This window comes from Varanus komodoensis, unplaced genomic scaffold, assembly GCF_004798865.1.
Source record: "Varanus komodoensis strain SLA01 unplaced genomic scaffold, ASM479886v1 scaffold39, whole genome shotgun sequence".
Taxonomy (NCBI): Eukaryota; Metazoa; Chordata; class Lepidosauria; order Squamata; family Varanidae; genus Varanus; species Varanus komodoensis.
Genome location: NW_025335922.1, coordinates 4,463,423 through 4,487,052, shown reverse-complemented (window position 1 = coordinate 4,487,052; position 23,630 = coordinate 4,463,423). Strand labels below are relative to the sequence as shown.

General features: G+C 42.5%; 1 protein-coding gene across 2 annotated transcripts; it reads right to left on the bottom strand.

Annotated features, from left to right (window-relative positions):
• Window positions 1-282: 282 nt before the first annotated feature.
• PRDM4 (PR/SET domain 4) lies at window positions 283-22,457 on the bottom strand. 2 transcript variants are annotated; one of them, XM_044441121.1, is made up of 11 exons: window positions 21,929-22,457; window positions 17,373-17,506; window positions 16,185-16,361; window positions 14,474-15,268; window positions 13,170-13,319; window positions 10,385-10,503; window positions 9,561-9,646; window positions 5,209-5,336; window positions 3,858-4,166; window positions 2,325-2,493; window positions 283-1,312 (listed from the first exon to the last, which is right to left on the bottom strand). In XM_044441121.1, the coding sequence occupies exons 1-11, from the start codon at window positions 21,937-21,939 to the stop codon at window positions 1,024-1,026; spliced, it is 2,367 nt and encodes a 788-aa protein (XP_044297056.1). In that variant the 5' UTR covers window positions 21,940-22,457; the 3' UTR covers window positions 283-1,023. The 2 variants fall into 2 exon arrangements, with proteins under 2 accessions (XP_044297056.1, XP_044297057.1); XM_044441122.1 differs by lacking the exon at window positions 13,170-13,319.
• Window positions 22,458-23,630: the final 1,173 nt, after the last annotated feature.

The following is a 23,630-nucleotide window of genomic DNA, read 5'->3' as shown; positions in this document are numbered from 1 at the left end:
GCCCTGTAACATACGCAATTCTTTAATAAAATAAATCTGGGCACAAATCAGTGGTGCCCATTTTTAAATGCAGCCTATTAACAGCTCCTTAACTATAATTCTAGGAGAGCCGTCAATGTTGTCTTAACCTTTATAAGATACCAGTTATCTTATAAAGTAATCATTATCATCATGATTACTAAAAAGTTATAGGTTTTCCCTTAATAGTCACTGTTGTGGCCAGAAAACAAATTCTTGTCAGCCAAAAAGGTCTTGGGGAAGAGAGTTGAATTAATGCACACATTAAAAAGCAGTATTTTAATTTTTTCCATAAGGAAACAGATTTTTAAATATTTTCCTCCCATAAATACATTAGCAGCAGAATTCCCCTTCCCGAAAGGAAATGGTTACCAGTTACAGTATAGATAATACCATATGCCGCAACCACTGCTTAGTTAAACTCTGGCTCATGCTAAAACCAAGTCTGCATTCCAAACACAAGCATGCCTTTCTGTATGGATCCCACACCGTACTGTTACACTTTAGTCATTTGAAAATACTCAGTTGTGAACACATGAGCACTTAATTCATTGGTATACAATGAATGCTGATTTAAACAATGGAGCCCAATGCTATTTTATACAAGTCAAGTCAGAGCATTATGCGGCTGTAATAATGAATTTGATTTGCATATTCTAAGGTACTATTAACTTGTAAAATAGGATATCTGATATTATTCCAAACAGTGGACTGTTCATAATTGTAACAACCTGTTCCATTCTAAAAGTCATGCATGTCACATCAACCGAGTCACAAATAGTACAACTCTAACAGATGAAAGTGAGTAGGTGGTACAGTGGTTTAAGCTTTCTGAGAACCTTTCTGAAAAAATACACAAGCCATTTTTGTTAAAGGCATGAACTCTGGTCACTGAACAGAGGTCCACTGTACAAATATTACTTTGATAAACATGATTTTAGGAAGCTGAGTCAATTTACAATTTAGGAACGCCATTTCTTATTTGTGGCAAGAGAGTATCATTTGTCACATACACGCTGGTATTAAGTCTTCACTTCTTGCAGAATTGATCAATTCTTTCTCCTCTGAAGAATCCTCCTCCTCCTCCTCCTCCTCCTCCTCCTGGGCTGAGAGGCTGAAGGTGGGTCCTTTACAGATTTTAAGGTGGCGAGTGAGGTGGTATTTTGTCAAGTAAGCCTTGGAGCACTTTTCACATACATAGTCACGCTTTCCTTCATGAGAGTTTAAGTGTTTCTTTAGGTGATTTGTTCTCAGGAACAGTTTCTCACACTGGGGACACTTGATCTGACATTCTCTAAACAAAGGGAACAGCATTTTAGTCATTAGGGTGACAGGCAGTTTGCACTTCTTAACCATTTAAAAAAACCTAGAAGTTTGTCTACCATAACATGATTTGAATGTTCCAATGTTAGCTTTACACATCTGTTCAGCATTACAAGCCTTCAGTTTCTTGTACGCACAGGACTTGGCCTCTCAAAATTGAAGTATATGTTTATACAGCATTACAGAAGCAAGCAAGAAACATCACCCATCAACAACACAAGCAACAGGAAAATGGCCGATATGGCTGTTTTCAGAAATGGCCTAAGAGGACAAGTATTCTTTTACCTGCTTATCTTCTGGACTTGCAATAAAATGCCACTTGTTATAAAAATCAAATGGATAGCTAAAATGGGGATAGGAGAATGTGCAAAAAGCCAGTATAAAGAGACCTTTTGTGCTATCTGAAAAATCTCCTTATGATCCTGCCCAGATCTAAAGATGCCCTTCTTGCCATCACAGAAATGTGTGGTGGCGATGCAAGAGATGGCCCTTTTGGTGTCTGCTCCAAGGCTGTAAAATGTCCTTTCAGGAGAGGTTAGGTTTGCTCCTTCCGCTGTCTTTCCACTGACAAGGTAAAGACTGCTCTATTAAAGGCCTTTGACCTGTAAGTGAGCTTCTTGGTTTCGATACTTTTTTCCTGTAACTTATTTTTATTTTAATATGGTTTATTGTTTTAATCTAATTGTTTAGTTAGGTTGCCTTAAGTGTCATCTTTTGATAGAAATGGAGGGAATAGTTCAAATAAGCAGGTCTGGAAAGGTGCAAGTTACTCACCCATCTTCTAATATGTTATGCTTCAACCCTTATTTTGCTTATGGGTTCTTTGCACAATTTGGTTTTGGCTTGGAACAAACCAGCATTGTATAACTTCACAGACCTTTTATATGAGACAGGTAAGCACCTCCCTATGCCTGCAGGCCACTGACTTTCTTTTGACAATCTGAACTGTCTCCTAAACGATCCTTTCCCTGAAAATTACTCACTGTGTATGGGTAAGTATGTGCTGCTTCAGGTCTTGCCGTCGCATGAATAGTTTGTCACAGTAATCACACTTCAGGTTTTTCTCCCCTGTGTGGATAACCATGTGTGACTCCAGGTGGGCCTTTTGAGTAAATGACTTCTCACAGAGAGCACAGCGATAATTCTTTTGACCTAGAATCAGAAATAAGCAAGTTGCCCAAGACCTTTGTACTCCCCTTCTTCCTTTTATAAAGGCAGATTAAAACCTTAGCAGTGTGTGTGTGTGCCATTACTGTACAGCCAGCTGCCCTGTACAATCACTCCTAAACTCCCCGTATATTGACTGCTGCAAGTATCTAATGCCAGCTAATAAGGATCCCGGAGCTCTCATCACATTTTACCACTGAGAACGAGATGACAGCTCACAACTCTGTAGTTCCTCAAAGGCTCCCCAAGGACATTCCTTAACAGCAGGATAGCACCTTCCTCCAAAGTGCACAGGCAGGGATAATTTTAATTGCTTATCCAGATGAAGGGGTTGCCCTGCTCTTCCAGACTAGTTTTGCCAAGTGAACGCAACACTTTTGGTGCTCCTAACTCAATACCCTTTAGTAGGTTGTTACTTCATTTCACTCTTCCCCTAATCTCTCCCCATGCCAACCCAAAATGTAGCAAAAGGATCTGGAGATGCATAGAACTTTGAGGGGCCAGTAATTTCTTTGGCACAGAGCAACCTTTATCTTCTAGCATCAACAGGACCTATCCTCACCATGGCAAATTAGTTAACGCAGCAACCACCCCTTTTCCCTCCAGTCCCATGCCAGCTTGGGACTGGAGGAAGCATCAGAGCTGATGGAACAGAAAAGGGCTACCAGCACTGCCTTCATCCTGGCTCTGTCCACTTCTCAGGACAAGCAGGTGACATTAATGTCACAATCTGACATTCTACCATGGTCCCCCTTTGGAAAAGCATTTACTGAGCTTGTTTAGAAAGCAAATGAGGTCGGCTACAAGTGGGAACAATGCTGCCAGCATGCTAAGGCACTACACAAAAGGATGCCTTAGCAACAAGGAGAACCTACAGCTGCATGTTCTATTCCATTCCACACAGGTGACTTAAAGAAGATTCTGGGACAAAGTATGCAGAGCATCTACTATTTAGAATCTAGCATCAGAAGTTCACTTCTAGTGCTGAGAGCTTAGCTGGAGGGAAGTAACAGAGCCAGTCATAAATATCTTAACAGATTCTTACGCTGGTAAAACCTATACTAGTTGTTAGTTCTTGCTAATACTCAACCAAGGTATCCAGAATTAAACTGTAAATAACACTTAACCATAAAAGACTAAAAAACAGTCATTCAAATTAAAATCAATATGAATTTGGCCTGTACATCCTTAATGTGTCAAAGAATGCAGTTCATAAATGATTTAGGCAAGACAGCTAATTTCTTCAAGAATGAAGGAATATGATCAGTCTTCACTGTGATAAACTTTTGCAAGGTGTCATATGCTCCTCTGGAAATGTAATTTCATGCTCTGCTCATTTGTAAACTTACCTGTATGAATTTTGAGGTGTGTACGGAGATTGCTAGGGTCACTAAAGGCTTTGCTACAGAAATCACATTTGTGTGGCTTCATACCCATGTGCCCCATGAAATGAACATGGAGCTTGGAAGGCGAGATGAATGCTTGAGGACACATGGAGCATTTCCACTTCCTTTCCTTACTGTGGCCTGGTCCATGGCTGGTGCTGTGTCCCTGACTGGGGAAGTGGATGTGACTATTCAGGTGCGCCTTGAATTCTGTGTAAGAAGCACATTCTTTTCCACAGTGACAAGTGTGCATGTCAGGATGCTCAGGAACACCTTTAACACAAAACCAAACATTCCAGTTCAAAACACTATAGCCTTCAACCACTGGCAAACTGCTAGCAATTTGGCTGCACTTGACCAACTGTCCTTCATTTTAGCCAGTACATTGCAATGTGTATGGCTTTTAAGTCTGCAGGAATGCACAAGGATATTTCTAATTCAAGAGAACTTATAAGAGACCCATGGATCCAATAATACAGATCCTTGTAAAGTAAGCCAGTTGGTGAATTAAGGATTTTTATGGTGCAGCATAAAGTAGAAACTGAGAATATCATAAATGGAACAAAATACATCTAAATAATCATGACTTATAAAAGGCATAGGAAAAACTGTTGATTTATGTTCATGAAGTAGATTGCTGTACACACAAAAATGTACAAATTGAGCATTGTCTAGTTTACGTTACTGATTGACTTCAACTTGATATTAGATAAGCTTCAGTGAACTCAGCTGCTCTACCCGGTGTACAAACTAATGTCTAGCAACTTTTCATCAAAAAAAATGGAATTAACATTCCAAATACAAAAGACGAAGAAAGTGAACAAAGAATTCAAAAATTTGGTAAGTGAAAAAGTTAAACAGAAACTGAGTCAGCCTAGAGCAAGGGTAAACAACACAACACCCCCATCTTTGCATGAAGGATACACAATATGCAGGGTGTGTGTGAGAGAATGAGAATGTTATGTACATGTGTATCTAAGGGTGGTAATTCAGATAGAGACAAGAATAGATGCAGGCAGAGAAGGGGCTTAAGGGAAAAGTCTGTCTTTGGGAAATAAGTTTTTGTTGATGCTGAAAAGTGTGGGTTTAAAGCAACTGTTTTGTGGCTTAACACTGAGACCCCACCTTTGCCTTGCACTCAATTTTTTGAGCAAGTTACTTGTCCTATCTGACCTGTCCTGCTTCCTGTGGCAGCCATTCTGTGGTGGTGCCCAGGGCAGCATAGCAAATTGTCAAATGTTCCCACAGGCCCAAAAAAGATTGTTTACTCCTGATCAAGAGGTAGCATTTACAGTAAGTTTGTCTAACCACTTACCAATCTGTCGGGCATAATCTCGACTATAGTAAAAAAGAAGTTCATGGTCTGGAGGGATATCTCGTGAGGTGCAGAAGTAAATCTTTCCATCATGAGGATAAGCTACCAGATTCTGTTCTTCCTGGGTCCTATTCAACACGGGGGGGGGGGGGGGAATCCATTAAATATTATGTAATCATATTACATTACATCTCCAGGCAATATCCCTGGAACCATTAAGATTCTTAGCACTGGTCAATTAAAAATCAACAGTAACAGATGCTACTTTTCTATTATCAGAAGCACCTGTGGTTTTTTGTGAATGAACAGATGGGCCTGTTAATCCTTTTGAAATGTACAGCTTTAAGTGCCTTTGGTTCCTCCCTACTTGTGTCCATCTAGTGGCCCAACCGCTGAGAGCTTTTTATTCACAAAGGAGCATGTTCTTTAGAAGATGAAGGCTGAAAGGAGAGGCAACTCTCACTTCTTCTTTAAAGCCTGTCCTTTTCCTGCCTCCATTGTGTACTTCCATACTGAAGTTTGATCAGCTGACTGACTTTAGGCCAGGCTACAAAAGGATGCAAGAATAGCTGAGCTGAGCTATTCTTCCTTGCCCACAATTGCAAAGAAATAAGGGTGCTTTGTTCAAGCTTAATTAATGGTTCAGTAAATTCTCTCCCCCTTTTTTTAGGGACTTTTCAGCTGCCCATCACATCTCCAGCAAGCTAACATATAGGGCTGTGAGGGCTTCAGGGAGCTTAGCTTACAGCTCTTATCTAGTTCACTGGGGGTATAGACTTGCCACTTCTTAATTCTGTGGTGCATAGCTCTGATGATTCAGGTATCTGACCCTTTCTTGGTTGGTAGTCCCCTATGCTTGCAGGGGCAGTCACCCAGAAGAACTTCAGAAAAGGCAGAGGGGAAAAGGATTTTTGCAAGGCAGTTACATGGAGTAAATAATGCAGACTGAAGGAAAAATATATTTTAATAGAGCTAGTAAAAAAAGATAGCAATGTTGCTTGCAAACTCTATCCTGGGCAAATTGGAGAGGAGAAGTCGGATGAAGGGACTTGTCACGTTCCCTGCCTTGCCCTGGGTGGTGGTGGAGCCTAACACACTCCAGATCCCGCCTTGCTAAAAGAGAGAATTCATAAGTTCAACTAAAGATTGACAAAAACTCCTCCACCAGAACAATTGTTTAAAAGAAAGAAAAACTGTAAATCAACCACTTCATCCTCCTGCTCCTGAACTGCAAATCTAAGTGATTGTAGATTCTTTAGGGAGGCTGGGAATTCACTAGTGTTTAGATGAATTAATGTGGCTTGACAAAAATATGTGAGCAGTAGGGGTAATCTAAATGCAACAACACATGTAGCATCTCTCAAACTATAGCAATGTGTTTAGATCACTCCCATAAAAAGATAAACAGTATGGCTCCATAAATTAGTCTAGTTTTAAACAACATTTCAAATGCTCCCCTCAATTGACTGAGCTAGTTAGAAGACAAAAGCTAGTTGGCTGCCGTCTGCACTTGGAAGCAGCAGCTGCAGCCATCTCCAGAGGCATGGCCCGCCTGCTGTTTCTGCAGGGTGAAGACAGAGGCAGCGTGTGGCTCCTGCTGCCACAGGCTCCTCTTGAATGAAGGCTTCTGTTTCCTAATAGCATTGGTATGTGTTTAGTTAGTGGTGTTTGTGGAAAGTCTACCTGCTTTAACACTTTTGAAGGTACATGTAAGACAGTGATTGCTGACGGCCTTTAACTTACAGCCCATGCCTTGGTGGGACCAATTTGTCATTGGGGTGTTGCTTCAGTAGGAAACTCCCAAGTAGAGGTGAAATCTCTAGCTGGCAAGTTCTTTAGTTTCATATGGATGCTGGGAAGTGCAGTACCTTTGTACTTTTTGAACACACAGATATGCTGTCAAGTTTATTAACTATGTACCATTTTGGATCAATATATGCGCTTTTACCACTTGTTTTAATAAATGTTCCTGTCTTTTAGCTATGGTCTGGGAATTATGTGAAGGGAGGCAACCATTCGGGTGCTCTTGCAGGAGAGATTGTTGCCTTATAACTGCCTCTCCTTCTGGATGCCCTGCCAACCAGGATAATTTGGAGAGCAGTGTGAACCACCCAAAATCCCTTTCACTGCTCCTTTGTAATGTTAGGCCAGCCCATAATAAAATTGTGATCACCAATGATCTGGTTAGGCATGAGGCAGTCAAACTGGCCTGTTGCATAGAGACCAGGCTGGGAGAAGACAGTGGTCCTCTATGGGTACAGGCCCTCCCAGTTAGCCATTGTGTTATGGCTCAGGTAATGGAAAGTGGGTGAGAAGGCAGTGTGGCTGCGTCCTGTAAGAATACTGTCCCTTTGACCAGGTACTGAGTGTGTAACTCTCTGAATGGCGTTATCTTGAATCAATTTCAATTTATAAGTCCTGATAATATTGACAGGCTGCTTGGACTGGTAAGAAAAAACCAGCTGCACTTTTAGTGTCCATCTTGGCTGGTAGTCTAGGGGATGGAAGTGTTGAAGGAGATATTATTTCTCATCATCAGTGCCTCCTTCAGAGAGGGTAGGGTCCTTGCCTGCCTGCAGGAGGCTATTGTAGGGACTCTCCTTAAGAAACCAAGTTTGAACCCCCGGACCTTAACAATTTTCAACCAGTCTCAAATACACCATTCCTTTGAAAGGCAATGTTTTTTCCTGCTCAAGGCAGTCCTGGATGATAACTTTCTGGACCCATTTCAAACTGGTTTCAGAATGGGATATGGGATTCAGACCAGTCTGGTCACTCTAGTGGATGATCTACGACTCAGAACTGATAGAGGAAACATTTCCCTGTTGCTTCCGCTGGATCTTTTAGCAACCTTCAATAGTACCCTTCTGGATCATCTGTGGGACTTGGGAATTGGAGGCACTGCCCTGCAGTGGTTCCGTTTCAGCTTCTCAAGTCAGTTCAGATGGTGATACTGTTGCTCCTCTAAGAAGAAGTTAACCTGTGGAGTCCCAGCAGGCCTCCATTTTGTCTCCAATGCTGTTTAACATGAAGCTGCAGGGAGAAGTACTGGGTAACACCGATGACAATCAGATCTATGCTGATAACACCCAGGCATATTTCTCCTTACCACAATCTGCTGTTTGTTCTAGAGACAGCATCTCTTCTTTCAATGACTGCCTGAAGCTGATAATGGGTTGGATGAGGAAAGACTAATTGCAGTTAAATCCGAACAAAACAGAGATGTTTGCTGTTAAGGATTCAAATTCGGGATTAGAGCTGTGTCACCCAGTTCTAGATGGGGTTGCACTCCCGCTGAAAGAATGTGTTCACACTTGAGCACTGCTACTTGATCTGGCCCTTAGATGTCAGCACAGATAGCAGCTGTGGTCAAGAGTGTCTGTTAGCAGCTTCGGCTGATTCAACAACTGCATCCCTTTTTGGAAGACAGTGAGCTGAAAAAAGTAGTGCATGCACTGGTAACTTCCAGGCATGCTTTCTGTAATGCACTCTACACTTGTGCATACTTTGGAAACTAGTACAAAATATGGCAGCCAGGTTGGTCACTGGGAAATCATGGACTTTATGTCACAAAGACTGTATCACAATGTTAAGTCTGTGCACTGCCTGCCAATGCATTTCCGGATGTTGTGCAAGGGGCTGGTATTACCTTTAAAGCCCTTCATGGCTCATACCTTCAGGAGAGTTTTTGCCCATATATTCCACCTTGCTTGCTAAGGTCCTCTGGGCATAATTTTCTGGAAGATTAATTTCAGCTACTCAGAGGACTTTCTCAGTGGCTGCCCCTAAACTATGGAATGGCCTGCCAGGAGACATGCACCTGATATCCCAGATTGCTACCTCATCTATCAGTTCTGACAGGACTTCCCAGATGAGTTCCCCTATCAGTTTTATTTAATATGCTTGATTTTCAGTGGAAAATTTTAATTGTTGATTTTAAATTCCTTGTAAATTGCCCAGAGCCTATGGGAATGGAGTGGCATACAAAAATGGGAGGGAGGGAGGGAGGGAGGGTTATCCAAAGAGTGGGAGTAGCTGTTGACAAGGGGCCAGAAGTCTCTAAACCAAGCCTCCCCTCTTCCATAGATGTGAAAAGTATAAAAGGAACACACCGGAGGATTTTCCTCCCAGGTATCCTGCATTCAGATGGTTCTGACTCTAAAAATCAGAAAAAGCACATGATTCACCTCACTGTTTTAAGGAACTGAATAGCTTCTGGCATCTGCCCCTAAGGGACAGCGACATTTCAGGTTACAGAAAAAGTGATAAGATATAGAATGATATATCTAATATAATATATATTGTTCTGCTAATATAGTTAGCCCTGTTTTGTTGTTACAATCCTTTCTCACCTGGCTTTCCGCACAAACATCATCCAGTTACATTCATGTTCATCAGTTGTGATGATGTAGAACTCCAAAACATTATTATGGTACATCTGAGAGGAGAAAGGCAAGAGAAAGGTTTGACAAGCTCTCCAGAGAGAATGCCTCAGAAGATGCATGCTGTTTTGTCTGACCAGTGCATTCCCAATTACAGCCATCCCTTCCTCACGGCAAATTATATGAGCACAGTGTCACACAGCAAGGTTCTTAAGTTTCTGAACCAGTTGGAATAAAGCATGGAAACATTCTATTATGAACCCACTTTCTGCTAAAGGAAGCTTTCTACTTCCTTTACTTTCCAGAATGGAACCACTGGAACCATGGAAAAGCAGTAACCACCAAAACACCTTAACAAGTGTTAGCAGCAGTGAAGACCACTTTGGTAAAACTATTTTTGGTCTCCAGAATAAACTACCTTCCGAGAGAATTCAGAAAATGTAAATAAGGAAAAAAAAAAAACATATTTTTCTACTCAGCACTAGCATATGGCACTATCTACCATTTAATTCAGGAGATCCAAATACTTTTCCCACCACATCTATGTGACGTTCCCATCTTGTTTGTGTGGCCAAAATCAACCATCAGCTCAGTGGTAACACACATGCTTTGCACGTTGAAGGTCCCAAGTTCAATCTACGACCTCTCCAGATAGGGCTGAAAAAACTCCTGCCTAGAATTCATGGAGAATCACCACCAACTGACAATCAGCATAAGTCAGTTTGTATGTTCCGAAGCTATCATTTTTGCATAAGATTAATTAAGAGCAAAAAAAGAAGACAAAACAAACTAACCTTCCAAATGTGATTGGCTGTTTTGTCTGTCCAATCAGCTACTTCCATGGAGTGACTCTGCTGCCCAATGAGTGGTCCAAAACAAGTGCGTACAGGAATGGTCTCTTGAGCCCACACACCTACCAACAGTTTTTTTTAAACAAATAACATTCTACTGAATACACTTAGCAAATTCCAACAACAATGACATGTAATGCATGTACTGAAGTGCTCTGAGACCTACTGCTAAGGATCAGGTCGGGAAAGCTGCTACGAAATGAGCTAACCACAGAAACTAGCATCACATAACATTCTTAGGGGTAAATTCAACTGTAATCACTGCATAGACCTAGGTTTTTTCTAAGAGCAAATAATTTACTTTCAGGTGAGCTGTACAACTGAGGTCCTGGCCTCCTGTGCTCAATTAAGATTTCATGGCACTTCCTGCAAAAATAGAAAAAAAAATCTTATTTCAGAAACTGCAGAAGCAGCTAGGAACACAGCAAGAGTCTCCAGCTGAAATTAATGCACAGTTAGAACCACTAGGGTTTCTATCCATAAATTTGTGGTTCTCCCCCAGGATCTCTATGGAATATATCTGGCCAGGCAGTTAGTTGCATTCCAGCCTCAAAGAGTGATGACCTAAGGCAAGAATTTTCAAAAACAGTGTTTCAAGGGTTTCTCAGCAACATAAGTAGCAACAGACGTCTTTTCCTGAACAGTAGCTTCCCCACCACTACCAAGGTTTCCCTCCAATGCGCAGCTGTAGGAGCTGTCAGGTGTTTCCTAGGACACTCCTAGTTCAAGCAGGCAATGGTAAACATCAGTCATTCTGGCCAGTACCACACACAGACTATGAGTTAGAGGGGTCCCCAAGAGTACGACAGCATGGAGCACTGCAAAAAGGGTTCTCTTGGAGCAGAAGTTTGAAAACAATTGGCCTAAAATGCACTCAAGCCCTTTCTGAGCAATGCTGCAGTACTGTTATGAATAACATTGGAACATTACTGTTATTAAAAGTGATATTTCAGTTTCAAAGAACCCTTGCAAAACAGAGGTGATGAGGCCAAATAAAACCCATTAGTTTAGCTAAACTGAAGATGTACTTTCAAAGACACAAGCAATTTAGGCAGGATATCTAAATTTAGGCTGATGATACCCAGCTCTACCTCTCTTTCTCAACCCATCCAGGTGAGGCAGTGGCTGTACTGAACCGGTGCCTGGCCGAGGTAATGGGCTGGATGAGGGCCAACAAACTGAAGCTCAATCCAGACAAGACGGAGGTCCTGTTGGTGGGTGGTTCGGACTCTGGGGTGTGGGACCTGGACCTTGTCCTGAATGGGGTAGCACTCCCTCTGAAGGACAGGGTCCGCAGCTTGGGGGGGTGCTCCTCGACCTGAAGCTGACCTTGGAAGCTCAAGTGTCGGCCGTGGCGAGGAGCGCTTTCCATCAGCTTTGGCTGATCCATCAGCTGCATCTCTATCTGGAGGACGATTGCCTGGCGACAGTGATGCATGCATTGGTCACTTCCCAATTAGACTTATGCAATGCGCTCTATGTGGGGCTGCCCCTGAAGATGGTCCGGATACAATTGGTGCAAAATAGAGCTGCCAGGTTGCTGACGGGGACTGGGCGTTGTTCTCATATAACCCCAGTCCTTCGTCAGCTTCACTGACTCCCCATTGAAGTCTGGGCCCAATTCAAGATGCTGGTGCTTACCTATAAAGCCCTAAACGGCTTGGGACCTGGGTACCTGAAGGAGTGCCTCCGCCCATACTTGCCCTCCCGCCCTCTATGATTGGCGGCAGAGGCCCTTCTCTGGGAACCCTCCGTGAAGGAAATTAGGTGGGCCTTCTCTGCGGTGGCGTCCCATCTGTGGAATGCGCTCCCCAGAGAGGTCCGCCTGGCACCGTCATTATTTGCTTTTCGGCGCCAGGCCAAGACCTTTTTATTTAAATATTTTAATTGATTGTTAAGTTATTTATTGCTTTTATCTAACTCCGGGATGTTTCCAATTCTGTATATTTTTGTATATTGTTATTTATTTGTTGGAAGCCGCCCCGAGGCGTATGCGAATGGGGTGGCATACAAACACTCCAAATCAATCAATCAATCAATCAATCATGGAGGTTAGATCAGATCAACTATTTAAAAACATTTCCTAAAAACTGAATGTGATTAAAACTTTTCTATGAATGCCTAAGTCTTACTCCACTAAACTGCTGAACTTTGAATTTACTGCCAAGATTTAGCTAGTCAGTATACTGAAGAAAGAATATCCAAGACGGGCTGACAACTGACTATAGTGTAGTGTAAATAAGGCTTTATGAACATCAATTATGCTACAGAAAACAACACCTTCTAAGGAATTTTGCTTAGTTTGTGTGGGAGCCAAATAAAGTCACTGTTAAGATTCTTACCCTTCCATTATCACCTTGCTCCAAAACAGATAAGTTATCCTCCTGATAGAGCTGTGAGACTCTTACTGTGAGACTCTTATGGGGATATTTAGTTGCTGAGGGTATCGTAACTCTTCTACATAAGACCATACAAAAATGGGTTAGGCAACACTATTGCTCTTCCCATTAATCACTTAATAATTAGTGCTAACAGAAGATGAAAGTACCTCCCACAATTCTCTGACCATAAACACTCCTGCATTGTATTCCCCTGCATAATGAGCTGCCCAGACCTATTTTCCTTCCTAATTTTATTTCCTACCCTTTCTGTATCAGATTGTGTTTGCTTGGGATTGCCTTCCCCCAACCCATGTCATGATGAAATGTACAGTTAACAAGATCCTTACCAACTTCAGCGCCCATGATAGATTGGCGGACAACAAGCTGTTTTGGGAGAGAAAGCCTAGCTCGACTCTCTATTGGGGTGTCTGAAACAAAGGTCACAGGCCCATGATCTGGACAATCAGATGGGTAGGCCTTGTCACACAGTGTGCACCCTGCGGATGAGGATAAGGGACAGAGCATCACAGACATGTTCCTTTGTGTTACTGTAGCATGTCAGCAAAGGAAAGAACAAGTTAATGCAAAGAGCTTCCAGTTTCTATTTCAAATATGGTTTGTCTGCAAATAGTTACTTGCCTAGCGGTCTGTGGCTTTCAACTGCCTTGAAGTGTCACATGAGGAAGCTTTATAGAAATTAGGTTTGGGCCTTTGGGATTTCTTTTTAAGGAAGCACATGACCAATACTGATATGCGTGAACAAGTAGTCTAATATAGTATTATTATGAGTTTGCAATGTTGGGGACTCATCTGCAACACAAGAGATAAAATGTGATGATACAAGGCACTTCATTTTGGGTATTAGAAAAACAACTAAGATTCTCCTACTGCATGTTCTTACCAGGTAGGGTGGAGCAGCAACTTCAGGACTACATAAAGCTGTACATAGTTTTACTGAACAGTCTGCTTGGAAGCGTGCTTCCTGGATATGCAAATTTGATCGTGGTTGGTGGAAACCATTTCTTTCACTTCTGAGCTGCATACACTGTACAGAGCACTACGTGATGGGAGGTCAAGGCAAACAGTCAGCCTCCTCTCCGCAACTCCCTTCTCAAGGCAGATTTTCAAGGACGAAAGACTGTTGTGTTTGTGTGTTTTACAATGGTTAACAATACGCACTAAATGCAAATACATGCAAGGTGTACGAAAAACAGGAATATACAGACAGTTCACCTAAATTGTGTGGCAGGGGCAATGGGAGGGAAAGAGCTGGCCTGCTTTCACTTCTGAGCCTGGACATACAGATGTAGGGATCAACCATAATTGAACATCCCACATCCATTTTTGTTCCTAAGTATGTCTGCATCTGCCCTGCGCTGAAAAAATTCAACGTTCTGTAGCACTGCAGGAGAAAGTGTAAATGGGCTGACAAAAAGATGTTCACATGAAGAAACATCTTTAAATTCTCTTTACATACAATGGGAAATTTAGCCCCACTGCTCCTCAATTTCTGTAAGATTTTCTTTCATGCATCAACTACCCTCTAGCACCAAACGTAATTTAAATGCAAGATTTCTATGTTCTTTTAAAAGCAGCTGCAACATAAAGACTACCCAGAGGCTGAGGCAAATGTATACTAGCCCACACTCACATATGGTAAACAGAGTAGCCATATTCTCCTTGTTTGAATTGGAGTCTTCCATCTGCAGTGACGATGGCACAAAGGCAAGATTGTCCGAGGAGACATCCACATGGTTTTGTCCCATGGCTACTTCCTGGCTTATGGCGGACACGGTCACAGGCTCCAAACTGAGACCCACTTCATGTAAAGAGACAGACTCCAGGGATGTCAGGTTGTGTGAGGTAGAAAGTGCAACACTCACAGAGTTGCTACTCATGGCTACTGTATGAATCGTGTCTCCAAGTGTTCTGTCAGATATCCCACTAACACGACCGGCAATATGGTCAGGCTCCATAACAACTGGAAGCTCTAAACTGTTGCCGTGAATAGGGATGACGCCATTATGCCCTACAGTATCTGTAGCTAAACTGCTACTGACAGCATCCACAGCTAAAGACTCATGATTATGGTTGCCATTTGCAATTTGTGAATGATCTCCTGCTACATCACCCATTGTAAGTTCTTCAGCAATTCGGTCAGTAGAAATCGGACTGGTAACCCTCGAGACACTTTCCATGGCAATTGTTGTATCCAAAGCTACCTCATGGCTATCACTGGAATGCAAGCTTTGGGCGCTGTGTGCATTCACTGAGCGGGAATCCAAGGAGACAATGCCAGGTTCAAGACCCACTGTACCATTTGGCTGGTAAGGATCTAGGCCTGAAGGGTTGTTTGAGACAGATAAAGCTGGATTGCTATCAACATTTATATTGTTGGGATGGATGTACTGAGGTGGAGGTCTGTCAGCTAAATAAGACAGGAGACCTAAAGAAGGGGGGAAGAAAGGATAGAAAATGAGAAGAGCATCAGTTAGCAATAACCAGTTAAATTTCAAGTTGCTAAGCATCATGGCAATCTATCGGCACACATACAAATCAAGTGGTTTAAAACCCCAGTGAGTGTCCCTCTTTAAAACCAAATCATAACGACTGGGTTTGAATGACATACTAAGCCACTGCACTTCTGCAGCCATGGTGACTTAGCATGCTGTCTGAACCCAAGATTGTTTTGCCAGGGTGATGTTTGTCTTGGCCATAGCTTGTTGTAGGGTTTCCGTGCCCTACCATGGATTGCTGTGTTTTCCCAAATGTGAAGCCAAATGAATGCAAAGTCACTTGGCAAGAGCAGTGTGCCAATAAAGGTTTTTACTACTTACTACTACTACTTGGCAAGAGCTGCAAAAACTCCTTGCCACTCTTGCCAAATGGCTAGTGGTCAAGCACCATGGCCAGCCACCCCAAAGTGCCCAAGCAGCACTTGTTAGACAGCTGGCAAAGGCTTCCCCAACTCTCTGCAGCCACCATGAGACTTGACTTTTCCTTTTACTATTCTTCTAAGACAATGAAAAGCAGGCTGTTAATCCCTCTTTCACTATCTGAATAGAAGCAGTAATGTATCCATGCCATTTCAAGACTACTGGATAAATAATACAATCAGAACTTAGATATTGGGACAGGCCTACATTACCCAATTTTAGTTTTCCCATAAAATGGCAATCTTCCTGACTAGGGGCTTACATGGACACTTGCAATAAAATGACAACATTATTAAATGATTCCCGTAACATTTTTAAGAGCGCCTTCACCTATCCCCTTTTTCAAAGTGATCCTTCATGAAAATTTGTTGATGAATAAAGACTTAAATCTCACCAAAATGCATATTGTAATGCGGCAGCACTCACCAGGGAGAATGTGCCTGAAGTAGCTGCTCTCCAGATGAGGGTAAGGTGGTGGAGGTAGGGTGTAATTTCTCTCTGGTATACCACACATCACTCCTCTATCCCCAATCCCCATCGGAAGCATCAGAGACAGAGCAGATGGCAAGGAGGGCCCCAAATTTGGAATTGCAACTGGCAATCCTACCAGAAACAAACAAGCAAGCAAAACAGCACACTGAAATGATAGCAGAGTTTATTTTAATTATTATGGGTTTGACCCAAGACCTGCCTTTTGTAGACAGAAGGGCTCCACTTACTATTGGTGTCTCCATCTAATCTCCTCCCTACAATTCAGTCCATTCAGCAGGGTTCCCCAACCTTCTCTAAACTTTTCAGGGTGGAGAGGCTGTTGTGAGAGATGGGGAGTGGGAAAGCCCATTTCCATCTGAATGTGCCTAGATCTGGATTCACCCCTGTATTTTTAACCCACCCTATAAGAGATGCATTCTTGGTGGACTTGAAAAGCTAGAAGAATAAAATGTAATAAAATAGGTCAAACAGCAGTTACATAAAATTAGAAAGACAGCTAAAAAATTAAACCCAGTAAATGTCAAGTTTCAAATCAAAATGCAACAAATGCTACTTGCAATACTCATTTCCTCTCCTTTATAAAGTTTTAGTTGCCTCACGAGTCACAGCAAAACCAAGCATTTTCTAAAGAATAATAGATATTTATATTCTGCCTTTCTGTTATTTTGCAAGAAACCCAAGGTGGTTTATACTGCCCCCCTCCTCCTTATCTTGAAAACAACTTTGCAAGGAAGAGTCTATAACTGGACCCAGAGAGTTTCCTGGTAAGTGTGGATTGGAACCTGAATCTCCAGAGTCCCAGTCAAACCAATAACAAAATGACCTAACTCGTACCACTATACCACACTAGAAATTACACATTTCTGTTGCAGGTTGCCATTGTCTTTTGATAACATCAAAAAGGTTGTCCATGTCCTTGAAAATAAGAGCCAGGAAATTCAGGTGCCATGCTTGACAGTAACAGCCCAACACAGGAGAATGGGATTCCCTTGCACAAAGGAATATAAGCTCTCCACTTTTTCCTAACACAGAGTTGGTCACAGATACACCCTCTCTCCAACTGAGAAATACAGGAATTTAGAAATGCAAAAATGTTCAGTTCTTCCAAGCTTGCTACAGTACCTGGTGCTGGTATGGCATTGTGTGTTGGTGAGGAAGCCAGTCCTAAGTGGCTTCCTGCAACAGTCAGAGCGTTGCTCACAGAGGAAGATGTCAGCTGCTCCATCCCTACAGGGCTCAGGTTCATTTCATTCATCCTAAAGAAAGAAAATGGTTTAGAGCATGCAAATTATCTGCTCATCATCTGGTCAAGATATTTGCATTCAATACTCACAAAGACCTTGCACAGAAAAATAAGACATGCATAAAAGACACCTGGCTCATACCGCTAGTAGAGGCAGTATGAGGTACTTCTGCATCTGTGTGTCACATTTGGAAGGGGCTCATAAACCATACCCCACACGGATTAGATCAAGCCTCACATCCTTCAGTGAAAACTGATTCCTGATTTAATTATTCTTCTTCTTATTTGGTGTTTTAGAATTTGGGAGGTAGGGGGACACAATTATTACATGACATTTTAAAATGACTAGTTACATCATTTACTTATATTAAATGATTGCAAGTATAACATACAAATTGGAACTCAATTATTCCAAATTATTTGAAGTATACTCAAGCACTTAAATTTTTTATCATTTACAAAGTACTGGTTAGGACTACAGTTATACATGTTCCATGTTTGCTTCAAACTTCTTTAATGAATAAAACCTAAACAAACTTACTCAAACAAACAAACTTAAGCCCCACTGAAAACAAAAATACTTTTAGTAAAGTATCATAATCTTATAAACTCATGATCTCTGATAACCTATTGTCTCAACATGTTAACACCCAATAATTTTGTAACCATTCCAGTTTTGATAGAAGGGTCTTCACTTTTTAAAATCTAGGAAAAGCTATCCATACAACAAATAACAAATTTATTATTAAATAATGTCATACTTCAGCAACTACCTGTCCAAAATTAAGGAAAAACCAATAAATACAAAGGCAACTATGCCTATCATTTCAGAATTTCAGTTACCATTTTTCAAATGCTTTTTTGAAGAGCCACAGACTACATGTGAAAAAGTTGTCTTATCCTTATCATATAAACAGGACCTTCCTGCACCTTGTTCTTTTTTAAAGGTACGTGATACAGTGCATAGCCATTTTATCAAATTTTTCCTTAAATCAAACTGATTATGAACTGGGATCCTTGCGTAGAATTTCCACATGGATCATTAAACCAATTGGTTCAATGCACATGTACGTAACAATTCTGCAAACATACCTTTTTGCAAAACTAAATAGGGCGATCCTCTAATAGCCGGAAAGGATGTCTTTATTTTCTCTCTCTCCTCGTTAATTTGATTACTATAGCACATCAGAACCAACAGTCTTAAAAAAGACAAAGAAGTTATTGACTTGCAGAACCAATTATCATTTACCTTCCTTTAGAAAGCTGTCAGGCAACTCTGGCAATATTCAAATATTTCTTGCTGTTGACCAGATACAACTCTTCCCTTAGCCCTACATACACTTAATGGTAGGTACCAATCTACAAAAGCTCAGACACCAATTACAGCTACCAGCCACAGCTTTCCACAACTACTGATATGGACATAAATCATCTACTAACAAGGTCAAGCAAGTATTTAAGGATGCATGTTTAGACAGAGAGAAACTTAGCTCTTAGCATTCCACAGCCAGCAGACTCCCACAGCCCCTGTGTCTAACCTACATTAGTTTTACTCAGATATTGAATGCTCAGATGCAAATTTTATGCAAAAATAATAAACAGTAAGATTGATGCTTCTAGGTATACAGTCATATCTGGCATTAGATAGGAAGCACAATTTTTAATATTAAATAACAAAGGATTCTGCAGTCTGGTAGTAAGTAAGCTAGTTTAACTGGCTCTGGTGGCATACTCTGCCAAATGATGACTTCAAATATAGATTTCCAAAAGTATATGCCAGCATCCACAGCACTAATCCAAAAAGGCCATAATTGTTAGGAAAAGGTTCCTGTGAAATGGAACTTACTCTTCTAAATCTTACCAATGAAGGGAGCCATCCAGGGACCAAGCTAGATGTGAGTATATTTAATAAATATGCATGGGCACGGCAGGGGGAGAACTGGAACAGAAATCATCCCCTCCTCTGCCTTACACTACCACGCTATGCAACTTTAAGTTCCCTTCCTTTAATCCAATACCAGAAGTGAACCAGGCAAGGGAAAACTGGTGAAAGCAATGGAGTTTGGAGAAGGAGGGAGATTTCAATCCTCCCTGAACTCTTTACTGTAAAAAGACTTTATTTAACCCACATGAACACACCTAGATTCTCCCAAATGAAGGAGATGGAACAAGACATCAAATAATTCAGAGAGGTGCACTGCGTGGCTTAAAAATACATATTCTTAGAGAAAACTTTGACATATGGCCTGTGGAAATAACTATGCACCCAAGCATCGCATGGTACCTCACAGACAAAGTGTTAACATTTTCAGAATTTGACAGATACTAGAAATACTTTGAGATTAAGACACATGGGTCTGCTATGTATACTACAAAGTGGCCATGCTACCTGTATCTGACCATTTAGAACTAATGTCACAAAGAGATGTATTTTCAGTTCCTGGTCCTTTGCTGAATATCCTTACAACATGAGAACTGACCAATCCTGAACTCCAGATAGCTATGGCCCCTTTTCTGGCTTCACTTATACATCTAAAAGGCTTCATTTTCAGAGCAAAAGTATAAAGTGCCAGGCTTCAGGGGGCTGCACTCTATAAAAGCCACTATTCAGAGCATAACCCCTGACTCCAAGGAAGCAGATCAAGTGCAGTGTTTCTGACAGAGGCAAACCTCCAAGGGCAGATTAATTCAGCTGCACTAGAAATAAAGTCAAAATATCATATCCCAATTCAAAATGTAGACTTTCCCAGCCCATCCAGAAGCATGCTGGAAGAAGCAAAACCAAAAAAATAAAGCTATAACAGAAAATTATGCAGCAGGAAGCCTCCTTCCTAGACTGGTGCTTTAGGGCACACTGTTCCCACCCTCAGCCACTGAAGGTAAACCTTCGAACTTAGAGGTCTACCTGCATCATGTATGTGTGTGGAACAAGGGGGGGGGGGGGTTCCACCACTGCTGTGTGCTACACATTTCATCTAGATGTATGTTTTCAGTCATCTTGATAAAGTGATGGGAAACGAAGGTGGCTGAGCTGTAAATCCTGTGGCACCCCAGATGATGCTAGGAATCCATAGGATTGTGCCCTATGGACTCCCAACAAAAGCATTCTCTTGTGAGATTGTTCACAAGCACATTTAATCAGTGTATTTAGCATGGCATACTAGCAGGTCTTGCATAGCACCCTCTTTGGGATTTACTGGAACAGGCAACAATTGTAAAGAAGATGCTATAGGAATGTGTATCTATAAGGGTGATTTCTGGGATTATGTGGACTAATCCCACCTCTGCAGCCCTAGTGGTCAGTGGTCCTACTGTCTCCACAATCTATGGGTTCAACAGGTATGACTAGGTACCCAAAAAGTGTATCAACCTAATGGGGGGTTACCAACCCAAGATTTCTTCCATGCAAGCCACTCTATGTGTCCGTCAATCCACATGTAACATTGCATTTTCTCATGCACATTAAATGTACAGCTAGAGAAGGGGCACACACCTACATGGGCAGCAGAGGGACATGGCAAGTACAGGACTAATTCCCCCCACCTTGCAACATATATGGAATGTTTTCCTTTGTCCAAAATAGCTAAGAGAATTTTCACTGAAGTCGAGATTGTAACTTACTGTGTTACAACTGAATGAGCTACTTTACCAATCAGTTGGCTACAGCTCTAAAAGCAAATGTGTGGAACAGTCTTTGCTTACAAATAGGACACGAAGAGAAGGGTGGGGCTTCAACACTTTGTGCCTCCCAGCACAGCCTTTCTACAGCATCTTTAGCATTGCTGGCACTGATAATAAGCTATGCACTGCACTCCACAGACCACTGAATGTTTACATCATAGTAAAGAACAGGGAACAAGCACCAGAACAGAACAGCTACACTGCCAGCGTATTAATTTAAATCATGTTCTTTATCTTACTCATCATCAGTGATACTTGCACCCCACTGTCAACAATGGAAAAGGATAGTTATCACATTTTCCATGGCGTTACAAGGAAGTTCAAGCCCATTACCACTCCACGTTTGTAAATATTACACATATCTTGGTTTATAAACAAATACACCATGCTGGTCTATATAAATACAGCCAAATCACACAGGTCTAACGGTACATTTCCTGCAGCTGGACATCCATTTCACCTCCCCAAACCTTAGCCTACAAAATACTGATTTTGACGATCATCCCAAATAACTAAAGTCTTTTTAACTTTAGACACAGCGGTGCTTCGCTTATTCCTCACATTACTATTTACTCCACACACTCTAGCTATTCAGTTATTCAACCGGGCATGCTCAGAGGCACTCTTGTGTGCCCCTACTCCAACTATCCCAAGGCTCCACTCAGGCTCTCCGGGCTGAGCCGTGCCGCAAATTCAGCCCCGATATGCATGCATACACGTTCTTCTTACACATACGTACACAGAGCGTGCTCACCTGGGATGCATCTGCCTGGCAAGGCCGGGATTATGAGGGGCCCGGCGGCGGCGGCGGCAACACCCTCCGTCTCCTCCTCCTCATCTGGTCTCCCCGCTCCGGCCCTTGCCCGCCAGGAGCCGCTCCTCTCCGCCCCAGCCGAGCGAGCATCGGTCTAAGGCAGTCACAAGCGACTCCGGCAGCAACGGAGTTCAGGCCCGGGAAGCGCCGCCGGCCGCCACCGCAACCTCATGGGCCGACCAGCGAACGGAGCGCGGGAGCCGAGGAGGGGGCCGGGGGGACAATTCGCCGCCCCAACCGAACACAGCGCCCCCCTCGGGAAGGGGTAGTGGTGCACTCCAGAACAGCCCCTCCTCGGAGTGGAAAGAAGAGCGACAGCGCGGGCAGAGACAGGGAGGAGGGAGGGGGTCACGCTCAGAACGGCGATGGCTTCCGCTTTGTTCTACATCCAGGAAGTGCGACCCCCGCTCCCGCACTCTCTCTCCATGTTCGCGCGCAGCGGCGGCTTTTCTCTCCACTCCTTTCTCCTCCCCGGCTGCAACCAGAGCCGGCTCTTCCGTTTTCCTCCCTCCGCGCGCGTTAAGAAAGGCCGTCGCGGCGCATGCCCTGCGAGCCTCGCGCGTCGGCCTCTCCCCGCCCCTTCGTGCGCGACCGGAGAGGGTGAATGCTGGCGAAGCCCTGGTGTTATCTAAGCGACCTTTCCCTCGCCCGCTTCCTTCTGGATGTCTGGGACTTCAAATCCTTTCAGCCCCAGCCAGTACGGCTACTGGGCCAGGAATTCGGGAACTTGTAATGGCACCAAATGGTGCCATTTGGAAGGCACGAAATTGAGAAAAGCTATGTATAAGGCTGCTTCCAGTGTTAGACCTCCTTAAAGTAGACCCATTGAAATGAAAGGGATTTACGTCAAAATAATAATGCAACCTGTAGTTTCTAGTCACCTGTCACTAAGGCCTATTGAACGTAAATCAACCTTGATTTTAAGTAGACAAATACAGGATTGCACTCTGAGTAAATAAAACAGGTATGTGACATCTTAAAGGCTTAAGAAAACTCTGATCAACTGATTTCTGACCTTTTTCATCCACAAATTGCCTTAATGCAGCTCATATTGATGTAGTTTATATTCTATATTTCTATTAAAATCAAAGTTTACAATGAAATGAAAATGATACCATAATCACAGCAAAGCAATGCATCGATCAGACAGAGAGCAGCAATAGTCTGTCTAGATCAGCTTTGCATTTGTGCAGTGGCTGAGCAAGTGGGGCAGTTACAGTAGTCCTACGAGTAGGACAAAAGTGCAAGAACCGGCAGTAGGGTGGCTACCTAGGAACTGCTAAAAGGGAGGAATAAAAGTGATTTACACTTGCTATTTTATATGCAGCAATGCAGACTTGGGTTCTTGCAAGCTGCCACAAAGTGCAAAATTGTCCAGATGACCTGTGAGCTTGTCTGTTAGATCTGCTGTCCAGCCACTAATTGTGAACAGCCAACAGTTCTGAGGGGTTTTTATCTTTAAACTGAATTGGACAGCAAAATCCTTCAAATAGAGGACACCGCTAAATAAAGAATGGTCCTCTAAAAGCCCCTCAAAGGACTGTCCTCTGTAAAAATAGTAAAGTGAGGATACATGGCTACTCTAGCCAGCACCAGGGCCCCTTGTTTAAGACTTTAAAAGCTAGTGAGCACAATTTACATT

Bases quoted from the DNA above. Each gene is read 5' to 3' on its own strand.
- PRDM4 (XM_044441121.1), bottom strand. The intron at 10,504-13,169 runs GTAAGGATCTTG...AACTGTTGGTAG, and splicing joins TATCATGGGCGCTGAAGTTG to GTGTGTGGGCTCAAGAGACC. The intron at 4,167-5,208 runs GTAAGTGGTTAG...TTTGTGTTAAAG, and splicing joins AGATTATGCCCGACAGATTG to GTGTTCCTGAGCATCCTGAC.